The sequence below is a fragment of the Salminus brasiliensis genome, chromosome 1 (assembly GCF_030463535.1).
Source record: "Salminus brasiliensis chromosome 1, fSalBra1.hap2, whole genome shotgun sequence".
In the NCBI taxonomy this organism is placed as follows: Eukaryota; Metazoa; Chordata; class Actinopteri; order Characiformes; family Bryconidae; genus Salminus; species Salminus brasiliensis.
In genome coordinates this window covers 831,469-855,347 of record NC_132878.1, presented here as the reverse complement: position 1 = coordinate 855,347, position 23,879 = coordinate 831,469, and the positions used below count along the sequence as shown (strand labels likewise).

At 40.6% G+C, this 23,879-nt stretch overlaps 1 protein-coding gene across 1 annotated transcript; it reads left to right on the top strand.

The window, feature by feature from the left end:
- The first annotated feature begins 14,072 nt into the window (after nt 1–14,072).
- On the top strand, nt 14,073–22,819 carry LOC140563976 (GTPase IMAP family member 9-like). The gene is made up of 7 exons (XM_072688985.1): nt 14,073–14,176; nt 14,431–14,458; nt 14,595–14,641; nt 14,786–14,828; nt 20,803–21,006; nt 21,123–21,316; nt 21,526–22,819. The coding sequence occupies exon 7, from the start codon at nt 21,613–21,615 to the stop codon at nt 22,603–22,605; it is 993 nt and encodes a 330-aa protein (XP_072545086.1). The 5' UTR covers nt 14,073–14,176; nt 14,431–14,458; nt 14,595–14,641; nt 14,786–14,828; nt 20,803–21,006; nt 21,123–21,316; nt 21,526–21,612; the 3' UTR covers nt 22,606–22,819.
- The last annotated feature ends 1,060 nt before the right edge of the window (nt 22,820–23,879 follow it).

Sequence of the window (23,879 nt, the reverse complement as noted above, 5' to 3'; positions counted from 1 at the left end):
GCAAATTACAGCATTACTAAATCCTGACTCTGTAAGATGTCCAGACTTTTGCACAAGCCACCCTGATGATTTGGGTTTGCTTGTTGTTGAAAGACAGAGTGACTGTGTATTAGGATTTACTGTAAATTATGTTTGATTATCTACAGAAGTTGTTTATTACTATTAAAAAAAAACAATAAAATGAGAAATTTTGCCAAGGGTGCCTAAACTTTCACATTCAACTTTACATACACTGCAGTACAGTACGTATTTACAGTACATACAATAGTCTCTACAGTATACTGGTGTATAAAACTGTTCTGCTGGTTTCTCTTTAGATGAAACCTGATGTACCAGGACCCACAGCCGATGAGGTGAGTCTGCAGTTTAGAGCATTAACTACTGTAAACCAATGACATCTGCCAACCAACAAAAATGCTCCAATATGACTTCATTTTACATTGATTCTCATTAAAAATGAATGAGGTGTTTTTCTTCTTCTGTAAATCTGATGTTCTATATTTTATATACAGACATCTAGAGATCAGCATTTCCTTCTTAAAATTCCTTCCTTACTATTTTCCACCAGACACAGAAAGCAGAATTGGAGAAGCTGAAGCGAGGTGAGTGAAGAATCAACATCAGTGTAATATCAGCTATAGCTCCTGTAACACTCAGTAACTACAGCTAATTCTAGTCTAATGCCTTTCACACTATCAGATCCCCAAATCTCACACAGTCACAGACATCTGATAAAGAATGACTAGGAGAAACAACGACCTCGATACAATTAAACACACACTTACGAGTTACCAAGCCTACCGATGTGTTCACCTCTCTATTTCAGAATGCTTTTTACTTCCTTATTAACCCTTTAAAGTCAAGTCATACATATTTGACATTTGGAGATCTCTTTAATATCAGTGTGATAAATAATCATCTTAATTACTTATTTATTAAAAAATTATAAAATAATAACAATGCTGAAATGTAAAAGGCCTCTCAGATTGAAAAGGGTTAAACAGCTTTGCAATCTATATGTTTTAGTTTGTTTAAAAACTTCTGTGATTTGCAATAAATTCCAAATGTGTCAGATATGATACCAAATTAGAGTCCTGTAAGCAAAGAGTTTTTTGTAATTTACAACAATTGGTCAGAAGTTCAAATAAACACTCCAGGTTTGAAGAACTACAAAACTCTGGCAATTATTTGATGGTTCAGTGTTTATATTTTGCATATAGCAGCAAAGTATCTAAACAACACTAAAGAATAATCAGCGATTCCTAATTTTACTGTAACGATGATGGTGAGACTCTCCCGAATATGTATTTGTGAAAACTATACTTGGTTGTGAGCAGATATGCTGGTAAACTGTGATTTTGTCCACATTTTACAGAGAATAAAGAGAAGGAAATAAATTAAAGGAAAATCTGCTAAAGGTCGTGGAACAACTACTGGAGAATAATGGTAAGTAATTTAGTAAGTAAATAGTAATTTTAAAGTGTAAGAACACATTATTGTTTGATACATGGCTGTATTCATATAAGGGAATTAAATATTATAACCTTATTATACATTAAAGGACAATTTCAGATCTTTCTACATATGGCTAAAGTAATAAGACAATACAACATAACACTATGAAAATAGTAATTCTACATGCTATGTTTGACACTGACTCTGAGCTGTAAAATGCTGATGTATTAGCTGTCGTATCTCTAACAGCATCAGGTAGTGTATTACAGTATGCATTCTTTATTCAGGGTGGGGGTTTCACTTCATACATACCAAGGCATAAATTATTCACTCAAACTGCCTATAGACCTCTGAGATAGGATTTCAGAACCACAGAGACACTTTAGTCAGGGAGGTATCGGGGAGTATTTCATTCAGTACTTAATGCACTGTTTACTTCAACTAACATCTCTAATTCTAATTTCTCCGATTTTTGGTCCTGGAAAGAGATTTTACAATTAATTTTGTCTTAAATGTTGCAGATAAGACAGGGATGGAAGAAGCATTGAAAAATAAAAGTAAGTAATTTAGAAGTCATTTTCAGAGTGTAAGAACATTGAATCATTCAATGAAACATTACACCTTACAATTACCAGATTTTTTTGTGTTTATTTACAGTGCAGTTTTTTCACTTTACTTGAATATGGAAGTTTTCTTTTGACAGTCTTACACTGTAATATTTTAGCAAGCAATACAGTGTCTCTTTTCGATCATTTCTTGCCACTTTAGTTTGACAGGTTGACCTTATTATAGAATATATCAGACTACATTTAATGCACCCTAATTTTACTCCCTGGTACAGGAAAACTCAAATTACATTCTAAAAATATAATGAGATAAAATAGCTATCCTTTATGAGCAGTATGACAATGATACTAATCTTTTTAAACAGCAACATTTAGCACCAGTAGCTCCTCCACTAAAACAGACACCTCAATAATTAAATGAAATGACTGTGAATAAAATATGAGATCAGGAAACTAGCTGGTTAGTGTAGTCCTGTAGAGCTAGCTGTTATTTTATATGAGATCATTTGGATTTGTTAGTTCAGGCATGCCCTCTGCCTGTGATTATGATATGTGAGAATGTATGACTGCAATGTATGAACAGTATGCCTGAGAACACCAGCATGTGATGGGTTAGACTGTGATCCAGTGTGGGTCAAGAGTGAAGTGTGTGTGTGTGATGATAGAGCTTTGGAAAAGTGGGTTGTAGCAAATTTTTAAATCAACCATTTAAACAACTTTGTATGCATTCTCTTTGATGACAACTGATATTTTATTTTAAATCAGATTTTATTTTAGAACACCTCAATACCCCTTTTATTATTTTATTCTATTTTTTAACACAGCAAATTGAATGTGTAAGGCATGTGTAACTCTGAAATAACACCCAAATTCCTAAAAAAAAACCATTAAGATTATCTACTTAAGATCAGAAATGCTTTATCATTAATCAATAATTATTTTCCTTATATAATTATAATAATAATATATAGAATCATTAATTATATTATAATCCTTATATAATAATTATTCCCCTATTTTCCACGCTCATGAACGGTAATAGCCGAGTAGAACACTGGAAACTCCCAGGGACATCCTCGTGAATCTCTAACTAGACGCTTGACTAAGGATATGAAACACAGACGCCAACACACCAGGTTGGTTCAGGATGATTAGTTCTCGGCAACGAGAATACTTGCGCTAGCTCCCTAAATACCCCAGTCTCAGGTGAACCCTGGGACCTTACCCCTCCCAGACCATGAAGCGCTGCGTCCGGCCCCCATGCCTCTGAGACCCCAGCACCTGCCTGACTGCGTGAAAGGGGGGTCCAGTCGCCTCCGCAGGCTACAGGCAGAACTGGAAAACATGGAAAGGAGGACATGAAAACAAGAAACCAAACTAGGACCAAAACAACTTAACTTGAACACAGTGAGAGTCTAGGAGTCTGCGGCTTGAGTCCACTGCGGCCTACCTGGGGGCCTGTGATGATCGGTACCCCAAGGAAGGCACAATCCTAGGAGCCGCAGGCTCTGGTATCGACGTGGAGGGCGCTGTTGTCATAGCAGGGGACGACGCTGAGGGCACCGTAGCCGTCGCAGGGACAGGGGCGACTCCACCCACTACGCACGGCTAAGGAGCGAAACTCCAGCGCATAGTGAGCTGAGAGGCCGCTGAAACACCGCCTTGAAGTGCTTCAGGTACTCCGAGAAGGGCTTCAAGCTAAGCTCCTCCCAGGTGGCAGTGGCCCAATCCAGAGCTTCGCCCGCGAGACAGGATACAAAAAAGGCGACCTTCGCCTGGTCAGTGCTGGTTCCTTGACTACTTAATTAAACCGAGCACTGAAACAAGAACCCCTCGCACATAAAGTTACATTTTCTGTCACTCCTCAGGAGACAAAGCCAATAAAGTAGTTTTTTTCTGGTTTCACTGTATGATACATATAGTAACAATACATAATAATACTACTACTACTACTACTAATAATAATAATAATACTAATAATAATATTAACTAATATATTTTAGTGTGTGATCTTGATTCAGGTCTTTATGAACTAAAATGTGTTCATTGGTCGATTACTGACAGAGGAGAGTAGTGACCCGTTAGCCAATGTTACCACATGTAGATCATACTTAATGGTGATGTGTTGATATTAGGGCTATTGTTACTGTGGCACATTTTCAACACTGCCATGTTTGCAAGAACAAGTAAATGAACATCAAGACCAAGATAAGACTAAGACTAGTCATTTGCAGTCTTGAGACCAAATCAGGTGTGGAGGAATACAACACTGCTGCCAGAATTGCAAACATTATCATCCATCCATCTTCTTATCCACTTCTTACTGGTGAGGGTCGCAGAGGGATTGGAGCCGATCCATTGAGCACCCTTTCACCCATACAGACACAGGAAGAACACCAAACTCCTCAGACAGAGACCAGAGCGAGGATCAAACCTACAACCCTAGAAGCTGTGTGACACACTCACTACCTGCTGCATCAAACTTTTACATACTTTAATTAATCACTAACAAATAAACTGTGCTAATTAATCAGACAGACGTGAAACACATTCCTCTTCATGCTGTGTATTTGTGTAGAATCAGACACGTTCAGGATGATTACTGTGTGTTTTCTGTTCTAGACAGGTTAGTCATGCCTCACGCTGCATAATTACAGTATGAGTTTGATATTATCTACATCTTTGCAGTTAGCACTGATTACATGGGTTCTCACAGACTTCAACTTGTTCATATTCAGTGTATTGTCTGTTTTCTCATGTATCCAGCTCTTACAAAGAACCAAACCAAAACCAAACACCACAGATACTCAGGTGAGTATTCAGTCAGCGCTCTCATTCTGAGCATGCTAAAAATATTGTAATATAGAATATAGTCATACATTTCAAATTATAGTATTGTAGTTTTAAATATTGCAGTGTTGGCACAGAAGAGGCAAGCTGAGGAAGCATGACTGAACCACTTACAGCATGTAGTTCTAATACTTGGTGGCTAGATTAAGGACTGACTAATCTAGAACCAGTGTTTGGGGTGGTGGTGATAGATTTGGCTCTGTTCCTCCTAAAAAGTAAGAAACAAATATCACCAACTTTACTGAGTAAGAAGAGGGACAGACCAGATTTAACTATGTTAACTAAGACTTGATTAACAGCTCTGAGACGAGAAGAGCTCTGAGCAACATCAGTTCCTAATCCTACACAGATCATTTCCTATTCCTCTTTCCGCAGCTCAAACAGCTTCAACAAGAACTTCAGAGAAAGGATGAAGTCCTGAAATACTTTCTTATGAGGATGAAGGATAAGCTCCTCCCAATAATTAAAAATGCTGACAGAAATCAGAGACAGCTGGAAAACACACAAGTTGAAGATCTGAGGACTCTTCTGATTGAAGCAGAAAAGCAAATGGAGAACATAGACAAGGAAAAACACACCACTGAACAGGAGATGCAGGAGAAGAATCAATTACCAGATGTGGATGCAGAGATTTCTAGTGGAGATTCTTCAGACCAGGCTGGTGCTACTGGGAAGAGCTGGGTCTGAGAAAGGTGTAGTAGGAAACACCATCCTGGACTCAGAGAACAACAAGGCTGGTACATCTATCACAACTCAGGGATATACGTTAAGGCAGGGGAAGGTGAAGAGAAGGAAACTTGCTGTTCTGGAGACTCCTGATGGGTTCTTCTCCGGTCTTTCTCAGGAGATCATCAGAAACTGTGTCCGTCTGTCTGCCCCTGGACCTCACGCCTTCCTCATAGTCATTCCAGTGAATCAGTTGACAGGGGAGGAAAGAGGGATGATGGAGAAAATGGAAGAGACATTTGGAGAGATGTTCTGGAGACACACCATCATCCTCCTCACTATTACTGATGAACAACAGGAGAACTATGTAGTTCAGATCAGGAAACCAGGAGGTTCAGAGACTTATAGAGAAATGTGGGAACAGGTTTCACTGTCTCAACATTAAGGAGAACAGGGACGGTTCTCAGGTTGCAGAGCTGCTGGAGAAGATAGAGAAGATGCTGGAAGAAAACCCAGAGAGATTCTGCAGCAGTGAGATCTACCAGAAGATCAGAGAGATGGAGAAAAGAGTGATGAATGTGGCAATTAGAAAGATAAAAGAAGACATTGTGGATGATGAGAAATACATTCAGAAACTAAATGAAAACATAAAAGATTTACAAAAAAGTACAAGAAGGAACAGCTCAGTCTTCGACTTTGTGATGATTAGAGAACAAGTAACCAAACGCAATGAAAAAAAGAAGAAGGAAAAAGACAAATGCAGAAGAGATACATGCAGGACATAAAGCAGATGAAGGAGACGTACGATGGTGAGGGCTGGATTGAGGAGAAGAAAGAGCTGATGAAGATCATGCTACCTGAAGTTCACTCCATGCTGTGGGATTTAAGGATGAAGGATACAAAGCCTGAATCAAATAAGCCCATCAATAAGAAACAACCAAATGTATTCTATTTAGATTTCAGTGCATTCATTCCCCACACCACCTAATACCTTCTGCCAATGCAACTAACGCAACTTAAGCATCACAGTATCAATTCCAGCTAAATGTACAGAAATACACAAAAAAATAACAATAGATCACATACAAACGAGTGCTAATCCAAAAGCGTTCCAGAAGGACAAATTGGTAAAAGAGCAGCACTAAACACTTACAGTAGCTACTTGCAGGATGCTTACATACTCCCCATAAGATCTATAAGTGATATAACATGGTTGGTTGGGTGGATGGTTTGTGACTGAAACAAATAGTAGCCCTCCAGTTTTCCAGGTGTAAACTGAACATAGTAGAACATTTCAGCCAACTTACACATACACCTATTCACAAACTAAAGCCTTGAGCCCATGTTAAACATTACTAAAAGTGTATGTAGACCGAGGATAAATTAATTGGTATTGAAAAATTTTAAACATTAACCTACAATTAAACTACTCGTCTTGACACTTTTCAACTTTTCAAAACCAAATAATTTATCCTGGGTCTACACACTTTTAGTAATGTTTAAATTTACTAAAAGTGTATGTAGACCTGTTAACACATTGATTTTCACTATGTTGAGACAACCAAAATGAGACCTTGCCTATGTATGTGAAGCAGAGCTGATTAGCTCAGGGGAAGTGTGTGTTGAATGTGTCTGTGTGTGATCAGTACGAAACTGTCACAGTAATCATTTCCTATAAATCTGCACTACGCACAGGGCTATAAGTTTCAAGTGCTGGTGTTGAGCTTATATGCTGGTCTGTGGCTGAGCTCGTGAAGAGGATGTCTGCAAAACCTTAGACTGGGTCAGGCAGTTATTTGACCCAGCCGAGGATTCACCCTCCAGAGTTTATCCAAAATCTCCTGTTCAGTCGAGTCTGAATGACTTCCTGACACTGTCGAGACATTAGCAGGAACACCATGGTTGTGCATGTGTGCAGGTTGGGCATGTGTGCCTGGAGCAGTGGGCAGCATCTGGGGGCCTTGTTCAATGGCCCAACATGGCAGTTTGTTGAGCCAGGTATCGAACCCACAGCTCTGTCACCAAAAACCCAGTACTCTAACAGTTGAGCCACCATTCCCTCACTGATAATGTTCTCCACATCAACTGGAAGGAAGATCAGTGGTAAGAACCTTCACCATTCAGTCATAAATTGTCTTAACAAGTAGCATATCTTTTAGGTCCTCGATTAGAGACTAAACATACTTGGCATTCCATAGAATTCACCCAAAACAAGGGCATATTTTGGCCTCCGCCTTTAACACATTCATGCAGTGAGCATACACAGTGACAATAAGGATCTGTGCCTGGAGCTGAGGGTGGTGCCTGGGGGCCTTGTTTAAGGCTGCGCCACCACTGCCCATCACTCACACTGCTGAGACTGAATCAGAAAGTGCTCTCCACATCATCTGGAAGGAAGAGCAATGGTAAGCCCCTTCAGATTTCGGTCAGAAATTGTCTAATGCCTGTGCTGCTCTTTTGGGGTTCTTGTGCAATGAATAGTGAATCTTTTAGGTCCTTGGTTAGGGACTCAAAATACTTGTCATTGGAAACATTGGGGTTGCAGAGAGCTGACCAAAAGAGAAAGTCATGAAACACAGCAGGTACTGAGGTAGTAAAGTGTGGAATGTATCATGGCGTGTACGGCCAGACAAGACAGGATGAACACTCGCAGAGATGGAACCAAGCAAGATGTTTATTAAATACAAAAAGGGGCAACAAAACAAGGTTAAGAATAAACAGGGTGCAGCAATCTAAGGGTCAGAATGTGAAACAAAACCGAATGTGACAAACAAAGTGGCAAACACAACAAACCTGGGACTGGGAGGAGCAGGGCAAGACAGGGATTGAGCCAGGGCAAAACTAAGGAGATCCTAATGGGAAAGGGAACAAACAGAAACCACAAGCCTTGCTTGGGACAAAGGGGGAAACTCTAACTGAAAACCAGAGCCACACTCTGAGTACAAAGGGAGTAGCTAGAGAGCCAGCTGCCAGACTATACTGCAAGGCAAGCCCAACCTGAGTACGCTGTGACTGCCTCGTGAGCTGGGATCGCCAAGGAGCATGAGCAGGAAGCGACGTAATACATTTACCTCTAGAACCAGACTAGGATATCTCTAGAACCAGATCAGACCTCTAGCCTACATGAACACGCCACCGATGCGTGGAGAATCAAGGAGATTCATGGACGTTAACACAGATTCAATTCACGGCAGTAAGAACCCTTTAGCCAGCTCCTAAAATGCCCCCAGTCCCAGGTGCAATACATGAACTTGAATCAAACACAAATTACCGGAACCAAGGAGGAAAGCTGAGGCACCGCCAATTGTACGCAGGCCCAGTGGATCAGCGGAACCCACCGAATACAAGACAGGTTTGGGAGGGACACGTGAAAGGTGGGGTTAATGTGCATTAATGGCGGAAAGGCAAGGTGGTGGGGAAACAGGATTAACCCAGCGGAGGGCAATGCAAGGAAAGATCCTTAGCCAAAAGCCAAACCTGTTAAGATGTTCGGCCTGCTGCATTTTTTTGTGGTCCATCGTGACCACAAAGGGATATTTTGCTCCCTCAATCCAGTGCCTCCACTCTGGTGTGAGCCTGACCGCCAGTAATTCACAGTCACCCACATCATAGCTCCATTCAGCAGGGGTGAGGCAATGGAAGAAGTTGAACGAGTAGTATTTTTAAGAAAAAAACGTTTTTAATCACACAGCTAGCAAGTTAGGTCAGAGCTCATAGAAGGCCACTTCAGAATAATCCAATGTTTTCCTCTCAGCCATTCTTGGGTGTTTTAGCTGTGTGTTCTGGGTCATTATCCTTTTGCAAGACCCATGACCTGCGACTGAGACCAAGCTTTCTGACACTGGGCAGCACATTTCTCTCTAGAATCCCTTGATAGTCTTGAGATTTCATTGTGCCCTGCACAGATTCAAGACACCCTGTGCCAGATGCAGCAAAGCAGCTCCAGAACATAACAGAGCCTCCTCCATGTTTCACAGTAGGGACAGTGTTCTTTTCTTGATATGCTTCAGTTTTCCATCTGTGAACATAGAGCTGATGTGCCTTGGCAAATTTTTTTGTCTCATTTGTCCATAGGACATTCTCCCAGAAGCTTTGGGGCTTGTCAACATGTAGTTGACAACAATGGTGTCTTCCTTGGTCAAACAATGATGGACGGTGCGATCTGACACAGATGTTCCTTGTGGTTGAAGTTCACCTTTAATCTCTTTAGAAGTTTTTCTGGGCTCTTTTGTTACCATTCATATTATCTGTCTCTTTGATTTGTCATCAATTGTCCTCCTGCAGCCACGTCCAGGGAGGTTGACCCTATATATAGGCCCACTGACTGATTACAAGATTGTAGACACCTGTGATGCTAATTAGTGGACACACCTTGATTTAACATGTCCCTTTGGTCACATTATTTTCAGGGGTACCATCATTTCTGTCCAGGCCTGTTTAATGAGTTTACTTTTTTAAATAATTCTGTTGAAGCAATGGTTTAAAATCAATGTCAGATTTTCATTGGTTAATTTTCATAGAATTTTTATTTATTATTACTTTTGTCAGATTAAGTTATTTCTGTGACCATTGTGGGTTTTTCTATCATTAACCGAGGGGTACCAACAATTTTGTTCACGTGTGTACTCCCTGTTTTCTGTTGATCATGCTCTCTTTATTAAAGTCTTGCATTGTTCCATCCCTGCATTTGTTGTTTAATATCCCTGACACACCTAGCCAGCATGACACCATAACTCTGAAAGTGTGTCCTGAAGTCTGAGTTTGTAACAATAATATTAAACTTTGTGCTGCAATGCTGTTTAATATCCCTGACACAAAACTAAAGACAATCACAGAACTGGTGCAGCTGTGCAGTTCTACACAGTGAACTCTAGAGGGCAGTTAAGAGTCAGTGCAGATTAAACTGAAAGTGAAAGCATTTAAATCTTATCTGTTTTTGTTCAGGAACTGCTGGGGTGAGTAGCAGCCAACCATCTGTGTTTCAGAAAATACAACTGTAGAAAAAAATGTTTTTAATTAATCCATTACATTTTTAATTACTCAGCTTCCTGTTTGTCTCTGATCTCCTTTCTTCTCTTTAATGGTTTCTGAGGTTTGGGTTTCAGGTTCTTGGGCTTTCTGTGATGGTGTGGTGTTTTATAAAGACTGATGTCAGATCTTTGATAAAACATGTTACTGTTACCATTACAGTCCAAACAATAAACTCACAGCTTCTGCAGGTTGTGTTTTGGATCATTATGAAATCAGCTGATCTCTCTCTGAATTTATTTAAGAAGAGGAGCAGCTTTCACTTTCTCTGAGGGCGTCAGTCAGAGGGAGGTGGAGAAGATGAGTTCTGGGAAAGGTGAGGGTTTCTGTTTCTGGCATGGGTGGTGGTGGGGATGGGGCATGTTGGTTGTACTGGTAGGAGACAGCTGGTCTGACACAGGTAGAGGGGACCTCAGTGGTCAGTCTTCCAGCAGGTTGGAAGATTAATTTACTGGGAGAAGACAAAGTTAGATGTGATACAGAGATACAGTTAGACGTGTCTCTCAGCAGGTTTCTTTTGAGGGAGTTCATGAAAAGGAAACTGTTATCTCCAGTGTAGGACATGGAAATAGGATTTAACCATAAAACTTTCAAATGTAATGTAATTATAAATACACAGAATGTTAAAATAAGCATAAAGTTAAATATGTGCATGTTTGCAAGAACAAGTAAATGAACATCAAGACCAAGATAAGACTAAGACAAGTCATTTGCAGTCTTGAGACCAAACCAGGTGTGGAGGAATACAACACTGCTGCCAGAATCACTGGGCACAACGCAGGAATACCCGCTAGAAAGGGCGCCCAATTATCACAGGGTATAATATTTACACCCATTTACTCACACCTATTTACACCCTTTCACTCACACCTATTTACACCCTTTCACTCACACCTATTTGAAACCCTTTCACTCACACCTATTTACACCCTTTCACTCACATCTATTTACACCCTTTCACTCACACCTATTTGAAACCCTTTCACTCACACCTATTTACACCCTTTCACTCACACCTATTTGAAACCCTTTCACTCACACCTATTTACACCCTTTCACTCACACCTATTTACACCCTTTCACTCACACCTATTTGAAACCCTTTCACTCACACCTATTTACACCCTTTCACTCACATCTATTTACACCCTTTCACTCACACCTATTTGAAACCCTTTCACTCACACCTATTTACACCCTTTCACTCACATCTATTTACACCCTTTCACTCACACCTATTTGAAACCCTTTCACTCACATCTATTTACACCCTTTCACTCACATCTATTTACACCCTTTCACTCACACCTATTTGAAACCCTTTCACTCACACCTATTTGAAACCCTTTCACTCACATCTATTTACACCCTTTCACTCACACCTATTTACACCCTTTCACTCACACCTATTTGAAACCCTTTCACTCACATCTATTTACACCCTTTCACTCACACCTATTTGAAACCCTTTCACTCAGACCTATTTACACCCTTTCACTCACACCTATTTGAAACCCTTTCACTCACACCTATTTACACCCTTTCACTCACATCTATTTACACCCTTTCACTCACACCTATTTACACCCTTTCACTCACACCTATTTGAAACCCTTTCACTCACATCTATTTACACCCCTTCACTCACACCTATTTGAAACCCTTTCACTCACACCTATTTACACCCTTTCACTCACACCTATTTACACCCTTTCACTCACATCTATTTACACCCTTTCACTCACATCTATTTACACCCTTTCACTCACACCTATTTGAAACCCTTTCACTCACATCTATTTACACCCTTTCACTCACACCTATGTGAAACCCTTTCACTCACACCTATTTACACCCTTTCACTCACATCTATTTACACCCTTTCACTCACATCTATTTACACCCTTTCACTCACACCTATGTGAAACCCTTTCACTCACACCTATTTGAAACCCTTTCACTCACATCTATTTACACCCTTTCACTCACACCTATTTACACCCTTTCACTCACATCTATTTGAAACCCTTTCACTCACACCTATTTGAAACCCTTTCACTCACACCTATTTACACCCTTTCACTCACACCTATTTGAAACCCTTTCACTCACACCTATTTGAAACCCTTTCACTCACACCTATTTGAAACCCTTTCACTCACACCTATTTGAAACCCTTTCACTCACACCTATTTGCACCCTTTCACTCACACCTATTTACACCCTTTCACTCACATCTATTTGAAACCCTTTCACTCACACCTATTTGAAACCCTTTCACTCACACCTATTTGAAACCCTTTCACTCACACCTATTTACACCCTTTCACTCACACCTATTTACAGCCTTTCACTCACACCTATTTGAAACCCTTTCACTCACACCTATTTGAAACCCTTTCACTCACATCTATTTACACCCTTTCACTCACAACTATTTACACCCTTTCACTCACACCTATTTACACCCTTTCACTCAGACCTATTTACACCCTTTCACTCACACCTATTTACACCCTTTCACTCACACCTATTTACACCCTTTCACTCACATCTATTTGAAACCCTTTCACTCACACCTATTTGAAACCCTTTCGCTCACACCTATTTGCACCCTTTCACTCACACCTATTTACACCCTTTCACTCACACCTATTTACACCCTTTCACTCACACCTATTTACACCCTTTCACTCACATCTATTTGAAACCCTTTCACTCACACCTATTTACACCCTTTCACTCACACCTATTTACACCCTTTCACTCACACCTATTTACACCCTTTCACTCACACCTAGGGGTTATTTAGCACCAATTCACCCAGCATGTGTGATTATGGTCAGTGGGTGGAAACGAGTACCCAGAGGAAACCCATACAGACACAGGAAGAACACACTAAACTCCTCAGACAGAGACCAGAGCGAGGATAAAACCCACAACTATAGAAGCTGTGTGACACACTCACTACCTGCTGCATCAAACTTTTACATACTTTTATATATATTTCATTTATAAGACTTACAAAATGATCATGCTGTGTATTTGTGTAGAATCAGATACGTTCAGGATGATAACTGTGTGTTTTCTGTTCTAGGAGACCTGAAGTTCCTGTCCTGTGTGTCTGGAAAGACTCTGGGTTTAGATGAGGGATTCATAAGAAAGCTGATAGATGGTATACCCGGCCTGAAGGAGGTGTCTACTGTGGAGGAGTGTGATGTCATTCTGGCTTTCTGTCCTGTTGCCTCTCGAGCTGGAACCGACATTGAATCAGCTCTGAAGAAGCTTCAGCAGTTATCAGGTAGCAGCTGTGTGCTCAGTCTGAAGCTTTAAGGTAGAATAGTACTGTTAGGGTTTGAGGACAGTTAGGATCATCTCTATATTCCTGTGAATGAATGAAGCTCTGTGCTGCTACAGAAACCAAGCCTGCTGTTCTAGTGGTTCTCCATCACACATTTGACCCGGAGGCCACGGTACCAGACAGCAGAAGGAGTGTAGACAGAGGGAATACACTCACTGTGGACTGTCTGTTCCACGAGGATAGAGGACTACTGCAATGCTCCAGGAATCAGAGAGCACTGGAGAAAGTTACACAGTGGATCAAAGCAAAGGTATTTTCAGAATTCCTTCAACACAGACATTCTGTTATAATTTAACTGCTGCTTAAATATGAATGAAATGTATGTTCACATGTGAAGGACACCAAAGTACAGCATTACAGTTTGAGATTAGTAATATAATTTCGTTATCTTTTAATGTATCCGGAACAACAGAATCTCACACACCGCAGTCTTCAACATGTTATATCACACTCAAACAGATCCCTCACTGCACCTAAACACTGATGCTTTCTCTTTCTTTTTAGGAGAGAAGTCAGGGTGTATCACAGAGGGGTAAGTCATGCCTCATCAATTTACTACTGGTTATTATTATTATTATTATTATTATCATCATTATTATATGTACTGTATACTGCACTGATACTAAATTAGGTCTATTGTATGTTTTGTCTAATGAATCCATTTGTAGACTCTTTGTGGTGGATCCTGCCAGACAGCACAGGTCCAGTCCCCCAGGTGAGGGTTTAGTCAGTACTCTCATTCTACACACTTTACTGCTGTTTATTTACTGAAGCAATAAACTGCACTAAAACTCTAAATGGAAACTCCACATTCAGAGAGAGCTGTAAACTGTACTCTATCATTCCCACTATCTTTCAGCGAGAGGGAGGAGAGTCTGAACCGGCAGCAGCAGAAAATGCAGGTAAGTCTGCATATAAAGCTCCTATGAAGGCTAGTCTAATACACATCATACACATTGTTATAGAGTGCCCTCCATAATGTTTGAGAAAAAGACATGCCCAATTCAGGTGTTCCAATCAATTCCATAGCCACAGGTTTATAAAACCAAGCAAACATTTCACAAACATTAGTGGAAGAATGGGTCGCTTTTAGGAGCTCAGTAAATTCCAGCGTGAGACTGTGATCGGACGCCACGTTATACAATTTCCTCACTACTAAATTTTCCACAGTGAGAACGACAGCAGCTCAGCCACGAAGCGGTCAGCCATGTAAAATGACAGAGCAGGGTCAGACCTCCAAACTTCATGTGGTCTTCTTTTGAATAACTGTATGTTAAAAAGAACTTTGTTAAATGAAAGCTAATTTAACTCTAATGAAATATTATTAACACCTCACTGTACAGTAGAGATTCATTTACATTTTGTTACAATTTGAAGTTAGTAGGCCTATATAAAAGGTTTTTGTTTTTAAAAACAAAAGTAGGGTATACTTCTAAAAAAAAAAGGGTAGTCTAAGGACATTTTACATTGTATGCTGTGGAGGCTCTGGACCCGACACGGGTACGGATGCAGAGTGAATCTAGCTCAACCCTGCTCAATAAGCACCTTTAATCAAAGGCCAAGTCATAGGCCTTTGTCTAGTACTCAATTACAGTGTTATGTTGGTCAAATATTAATAAATCTATTGTCACTGTCGTGCAAAAACCTTCTCTCTTTTGCAGTCTTTATCTGACTGCTGAATCTAGTTATTTTTTACACTGATGAATGGACCAATAGAAATGCTCCAAAATGCCTCGGCAAGTCTTTTTACATCGACTTCCACTAAAAGTTAAGAAGTTTTTTTTTCTTCTCCTGTTAAGTTTTGGAGATACAAGGTTTTTACAAGACTGGCAATGTATTAATAGCAACAGTTTCTTGTCTGTCACCTCATGGTGTAGGTGGTAGGACTTTATGCAGAGCCTATATTACGTAATGCAAGGCCCTTTACAAAAAGGACCATTATGAAAGTGTGAGGTGGAGGCTGGCTCTTGTCTTGTGCAGGTCACAGGCTTAAGAGTCTATATACCGCCCCCTGTCTTCATGGAAATGGACAGTAAATACTGCCAATAGAACAGGACTCTCTGGAGCCGGTAAACATGAACCAACTGGCACCATGCTGCCTAATGCCAGGCGTGGGCTAGAGGGGGGTATGAAGCCCCCCAGCTTGGAGCTGTGGAGCAGTGGAACTGTGTTCTCTGGAATGATAGATTGTGTTCCATGCAGTACTTTTGGGATGAGTTTTGTGAGATGATGATAAGGTGGGTTGGTGATCATCTTCAACATCCTGACCTCATTAACGCTCTTGTTACTAAATGCAATCAGATCTTCACCTTCACCTCACCTTCTTCCCTGAACAGTAGAGACAGCTACTCCAACAAAAGCAGAATCAACTCTTTTAATGACATTGATTTCAGAAGAAACTGCGAAAGAGCAGGTGTCCCAATGTTTTTGTCTATATAGTGTATGACAGCTTGGCCTGGCTTAGATGGAGAAGGCTATGACAATCGCCACTTTACGCAGGTTTGAAAAATGCAACATTCAAAGAATGAATTTGAGGAACTTCTGGACTCAGCTTTGATGGAACTCATGCCTTAGATACAGCTCAGAATAAGATTACCCTTGGTGAAATCACTTCTCCCGCTGCATCTAGAGGTAAATCTGGGCTCTAATCTTACTTTCAAGGGTGTCATCTTACCATAGTCTTTCTCAAATAGAATGAAAACTAGGTCTTCTTGTATGATCTACCAACATATCCTTACAGCAAGTCACCTGGTAGTAACAGCAAAGGATCTCAGCTGAAGGAGCTTCATCTAGTCCAAACCGTCCATTGCATATATGGTCCATCCATGAACATCCATCATCTTGTACAGTAACTCAGGATTACTCATACCTAACTATTTAAGCTGTAGTTGAAGCATCCAGTCAAAAGCATTCTTCATGGCACTGTCATGCAGGGCTCAGCCTGAGCCATCTCACTCCGAGCCATGATCACACACACCTCGTAGACACGGAAGGCGGCGAAGGCTGTTGTTAGAAGGCATGAAGCACCCAGGATGTACCACCAGTTGAAGAAGCCAAAGGAGACGCCTTTGACGATGCAGTAGAGACCAAAACACACCAGGGCGATTGTGGACAGGATCTGCACACACACCGGAGGCCCGGAGGATACTGTTTTCTCCCCCATTGCTGGGTTAGTGTGGAGGGGCCCACTCAGGTTTGTGGGTTCTAGCTGGAGCGATGAAAAGACTTCCACTCACAGCATCTCTGTGAAGCTGAAACCATGGAAGAATCCGTGAGACTTTAGAACAATATTGGTCCCATTCTTGGCTCTTGTGGTTCCTCTTGAGATGTCCAGACAATTTAACCCTGGGTTTGGTTCCTCCAAACAAAGTTAAGCCTGAGAGTTAGTACAATTCTTGGTCCTCCTGATTCTTCTAGAGCTGTCCAAACAATATTAACCCAGAATTGGTACAATTATTGGTTCTCTTGGTTCTTCTAAGGATGTTCAGACAATTTTAACCCTGAGGTGGCCTAATTCTTGGTTATCTTGGTTCCTCCAGACAATGTCTGCCTGAGAGTTGGTACAATTCTTGGTTTTATTGGTTCCTCTCGAGATGTCCAGACAATTTAACTCTGGGTTGGTAAAAGTTGTGGTTCTCTTGGTTCCTCCAAACAAAGTTAAGCCTGAGAGTTGGTACAATTCTTGGTTCTCCTGATTCTTCTAGAGCTGTCCAGACAATGTTAACCCAGAGAGTTGGAAAAAGTCTTGGTTTGTTTGGTTCCTCTAAAGATGTCCAGACAATATTAACCCAAACTGGTCCTATTCTTGGTTCTCTTGGTTTCTCCAATGTTAAGCATGAGAGATGGTACAATTCTTGGTTCTCTTGGTTCCTCTAGAGATGTCCAGACAACGTCAACCCAGAAGGCTCATACAATTCTTGGTTCTCCTGATTCTTCTCGATATGTCTGGACAATGTAAACCCACAGAGTTGGTACAAATCTTGCTGTTTTCCTGCGTTCCATTAGACAGTTCTGTGCAACACTGACTTAGAAAATGAAGCTCTGCTCTAAAGAACACAGTGTCTTTTATACAGCTCAAAGCTTACCCACATTACAGCACAAAACCCTTCTGTAGATAAATCTAAGGTCTAATCTTACTCTGACGCGGAGTAGAGGTCATCTTAGATACCCTACAAGGCATTACAGCCAGGCTGATCTTTTAAAAGTAATATACTCTTGTGTTAGCTACTTGTTCTGATCCACAACTAACAAGCAATCAGCGAGAGTGTTTCTGATAAAGAGCTTAAAGGAGAGAGCGGAGGTTCTGCAAGAGATGTAAGCTAGAAGCTAGCAAGCTCCTCTCTACTGCCCAGGAAAGAAAGCTTTCTACTAGATTTTGGAGACAAGGACAAGGTAAGCAAGGTCAGGATGTTGGATGATCACCACCCCACCTCATCCCCAACCACTCCCCAACTCATTCCAAAAGTACCGGATGGAGCACCATCATCCATCATTCCAGAGAACACAGTTCCACTGCTCCACAGCTCAATTCTGGGGGCTTTATTCCCCTCTTGCCCATGCCTGGCATTAGACATGCTGCCCATAGGCTCATGTTGATCTGTCCTATTCTATTGACAGTAGCTAGACAAGCTGTGTGTGTTTGTGTGCATTTGCACATCTGTGTCAGCAATAGGTGACATTTACAGGAGCTGAAGGCATTCATTAGATGGGGTGTCCACAAACATTTGGTCATATAGTGTAAGTGAGCTGGTAACAAACCCTTGGTCAAATCAAACCCTCTGATTATTTTCAACTGCTCCAAATGTAACAACCACTTACAGTACATTTTTAGTTTTGCTAAGAGTCAAACTGGTCTGACACAGGTAGAGGGGACCTCAGTGGTCAGTCTTCCAGCAGGTTGGAAGATTAATTTACTGGGAGAAGACAAAGTTAGATGTGATACAGAGATACAGTTAGACGTGTCTCTCAGCAGGTTTCTTTTGAGGGAGTTCATGAAAAGGAAACTGTTATCTCCAGTGTAGGACATGGAAATAGGATTTAACCATAAAACTTTCAAATGTAATGTAATTATAAATACACAGAATGTTAAAATAAGCATAAAGTTAAATATGTGCATGTTTGCAAGAACAAGTAAATGAACATCAAGACCAAGATAAGACTAAGACAAGTCATTTGCAGTCTTGAGACCAAACCAGGTGTGGAGGAATACAACACTGCTGCCAGAATCACTGGGCACAACGCAGGAATACCCGCTAGAAAGGGCGCCCAATTATCACAGGGTATAATATTTACACCCATTTACTCACACCTATATACACCCTTTCACTCACACCTATTTACACCCTTTCACTCACACCTATTTGAAACCCTTTCACTCACACCTATTTGAAACCCTTTCACTCACATCTATTTACACCCTTTCACTCACACCTATTTGAAACCCTTTCACTCACACCTATTTACACCCTTTCACTCACACCTATTTGAAACCCTTTCACTCACACCTATTTACACCCTTTCACTCACACCTATTTACACCCTTTCACTCACATCTATTTACACCCTTTCACTCACACCTATTTGAAACCCTTTCACTCACACCTATTTACACCCTTTCACTCACACCTATTTGAAACCCTTTCACTCACACCTATTTGAAACCCTTTCACTCACATCTATTTACACCCTTTCACTCACACCTATTTACACCCTTTCACTCACACCTATTTGAAACCCTTTCACTCACATCTATTTACACCCTTTCACTCACATCTATTTACACCCTTTCACTCACACCTATTTACACCCTTTCACTCATACCTATTTGAAACCCTTTCACTCACATCTATTTACACCCTTTCACTCACACCTATTTACACCCTTTCACTCACACCTATTTACACCCTTTCACTCACACCTATTTGAAACCCTTTCACTCACACCTATTTACACCCTTTCACTCACACCTATTTGAAACCCTTTCACTCACATCTATTTGAAACCCTTTCACTCAGACCTATTTACACCCTTTCACTCACATCTATTTACACCCTTTCACTCACATCTATTTGAAACCCTTTCACTCACATCTATTTGAAACCCTTTCACTCAGACCTATTTACACCCTTTCACTCACATCTATTTACACCCTTTCACTCACATCTATTTGAAACCCTTTCACTCACACCTATTTACACCCTTTCACTCACACCTATTTACACCCTTTCACTCACACCTATTTACACCCTTTCACTCACATCTATTTGAAACCCTTTCACTCACATCTATTTGAAACCCTTTCACTCACACCTATTTACACCCTTTCACTCACACCTATTTACACCCTTTCACTCACATCTATTTGAAACCCTTTCACTCACACCTTTTTACACCCTTTCACTCACACCTATTTACACCCTTTCACTCACACCTATTTACACCCTTTCACTCACACCTATTTACACCCTTTCACTCACATCTATTTGAAACCCTTTCACTCACACCTATGTGAAACCCTTTCACTCACACCTATTTGCACCCTTTTACTCACACCTATTTACACCCTTTCACTCACACCTAGGGGTTATTTAGCACCAATTCACCCAGCATGTGTGATTATGGTCAGTGGGTGGAAACGAGTACCCAGAGGAAACCCATACAGACACAGGAAGAACACACTAAACTCCTCAGACAGAGACCAGAGCGAGGATAAAACCCACAACTATAGAAGCTGTGTGACACACTCACTACCTGCTGCATCAAACTTTTACATACTTTTATATATATTTCATTTATAAGACTTACAAAATGATCATGCTGTGTATTTGTGTAGAATCAGATACGTTCAGGATGATAACTGTGTGTTTTCTGTTCTAGGAGACCTGAAGTTCCTGTCCTGTGTGTCTGGAAAGACTCTGGGTTCAGATGAGGGATTCATAAGAAAGCTGATAGACGGTAAACCCGGCCTGAAGGAGGTGTCTACTGTGGAGGAGTGTGATGTCATTCTGGCTTTCTGTCCTGTTGCCTCTCGAGCTGGAACCGACATTGAATCAGCTCTGAAGAAGCTTCAGCAGTTATCAGGTAGCAGCTGTGTGCTCAGTCTGAAGCTTTAAGATAGAATAGTACTGTTAGGGTTTGAGGACAGTTAGGATCATCTCTATATTCCTGTGGATGAATGAAGCTCTGTGCTGCTACAGAAACCAAGCCTGCTGTTCTAGTGGTTCTCCATCACACATCTGACCCGAAGGCCACGGTACCAGACAGCAGAAGGAGTGTAGACAGAGGGAATACACTCACTGTGGACTGTCTGTTCCACGAGGATAGAGGACTACTGCATTGCTCCAGGAATCAGAGAGCACTGGAGAAAGTTACACAGTGGATCAAAGCAAAGGTATTTTCAGAATTTATTTTTAATTTGTTTCTTTATGATAAATTGCAGTTAAACAAATGCTTTGAAAGTAAACATTGAACGTAATTGACAGCATGACAATCTTCTTTACTGTACATTGGCATTGTTATCTCTTTTGGTATCACAGCTTTATATACAGTAAAGAATCTGAATAACCAGGATAAATGTGTATGTAATCATTGATGTTTTAGAAAACACAAGATAAGACCACACAGATACCAGATGAAGTGGATGAAGAAATTTCTAGAAAAACATCTCCAGACCTCAGGCTGGTGCTAATGGGGAGAGCTAGATCTGGAAAAGGTTCAGTAGGAAACACCATCCTGGGCTTAGGAAACAGTGAGGCTGTTACATCTATCACAAGCCAGCAGTATAAGTTAAGACAGGGATATGTGGATGATAAGAATCTCACTTTACTGGAGACTCCCGAAAGGTTCTTCTCTGAACTTTCTCAGGAGGATGTTACACACTGTGTACGTCTGACTGCCCCTGGACCTCATGCCTTCCTCATAGTCATTCCTGTGATTCAGTCGACAAGAGAGGAAAGAAGGATGCTGGATAAAATGGAGGAGACATTTGGAGAGATGTTCTGGAGACACACCATCATCCTCCTTACTGTTACTGATGAACAACAAAAGAACGATGTTGAGAAGTTCAGATCAGGAAACCAGGAGGTTCAGAGACTTGTAGAGAAATGTGGGAACAGGTTTCACTGTCTCAACATTAAGGAGAACAGGGATGGTTCTCAGGTTGCAGAGCTGCTGGAGAAGATAGAGAAGATGCTGGAAGAAAACCCAGAGAGATTCTACAGCAGTGAGATCTACCAGAAGATCAGAGAGATGGAGAAAAGAGTGATGAATGTGGCAATCAGAAAGATACAAGAAGACATTATGGATGATGAGAAATACATTCAGAAACTAAATGAAAACATAAAAGATTTACAAAAAAGTACAAGAAGGAACAGCTCAGTCTTCGACTTTGTGATGATTAGAGAACAAGTAATCAAACGCAATGAAAAAAAGAAGAAGGAAAAAGACAAAATGCAGAAGAGATACATGCAGGACATAAAGCAGATGAAGGAGACGTACGATGGTGAGGGCTGGATTGAGGAGAAGAAAGAGCTGATGAAGATCATGCTACCTGAAGTTCACTCCATGCTGTGGGATTTAAGGATGAAGGATACAAAGCCTGAATCAAATAAGCCCATCAATAAGAAACAACCAAATGTATTCTATTTCGATTTAAGTGCATTCATTCCCCACACCAACTAATACCTTCTGGGATGGAAGAGCTGGATGAAGATGTGGTGATCCTGTTTTATAATATTTAGTTTACTTTAACTAATATCTCGAAAATACTGCTTGAAATGAATGCTGTGAGGATGAGCATTTTTCTGATATACTTCAAGAGCTATACAAACATTACTGTAATATTATTCAATATTTTAATGCTTTATGAGTGGTGATTAAAGCTTCCTATATCTTCTTTTGAGACTGAGGTCATAAATATAATAACAGCTTAATAACTATATATATAATTATATATTTCCTTATTTACATATATTTAAGACATTTACAGTATTTGGCTGACACTCCTATCCAGAGCAACTTACAAGGTTACTCATATTACAGAGGTGGGGCAATGCAGTGTTAGGAGTCTTGCCCAAGGACTCTTATTGGTGTAGCACAGCATAGGCACCCAGACCACGAATTGAACCCCAGTCTTCCACATGGTGTGGTAGCGCTCTGTCAGGAAGTGGTGTTACCTGTTGTGCCACACCAATGAGAATATGATATCGGTGATTAAGGGAGGGTTTGGGATGATCAAATCAATTCAAGAGGTTTTACTATATACTATACTGTATACGTTACTATACACAGAGTACACAGTTAAACCAAACAATGTTCCTCCAGGACAATAGTGCAACACAATACAGACAGTGCAGACGAGACACAGAGTGCTGACAGGTGTAACAGGCAGGATACAATAAATAATCAGACAGACTGAGCTTTGACTGAGATTGTAGTGCAAATAGAATGTGCGTATTGTGTGGTGCCATTCAGTCTCTGGAGTTGAGAAGTCTGATGGCTTGTGAGAGAGTGCTAGAGAGAGTGCTAGAGTGTTGCTGCTGCAACCAGAGAAGGGGGTACAGGTGCAGGCTTGGCTTTGGACGGTGCAGATGCAGATGAGAATACACTATACTAATCCATTTAAACAGATATCTGATCTAACAGACCAACACCAGATACAGAAAGGTTATGACCAGAAGAGCATTAGCTTTAATACTTCATTCATATGTAATCAATTTGATGTCAGAGTGCTACAGATTCTTCATGAAGTGGTGTTTATTATTCATGGTTTATAATATTTGGTGTATCTTCAATTAATAAGGTAAAATACTGCTTGAAATAAATGCAGTAAAACTGAAAGGGTCATCTATACTCAGATCCTTGCTGCACACTAAAATGCTTTTTAAAGGTCAGATTTGCATATATAAGATATGTTTTAAAGGCTGAATAAGATCATTTTGTAAAACCAAACATAC

Excerpts from the sequence above, each read along its gene's own strand:
- LOC140563976 (XM_072688985.1), top strand. The coding sequence starts at position 21,613 with ATGGGGAGAGCTAGATCTGGAAAAGGTTCAGTAGGAAACACCATCCTG.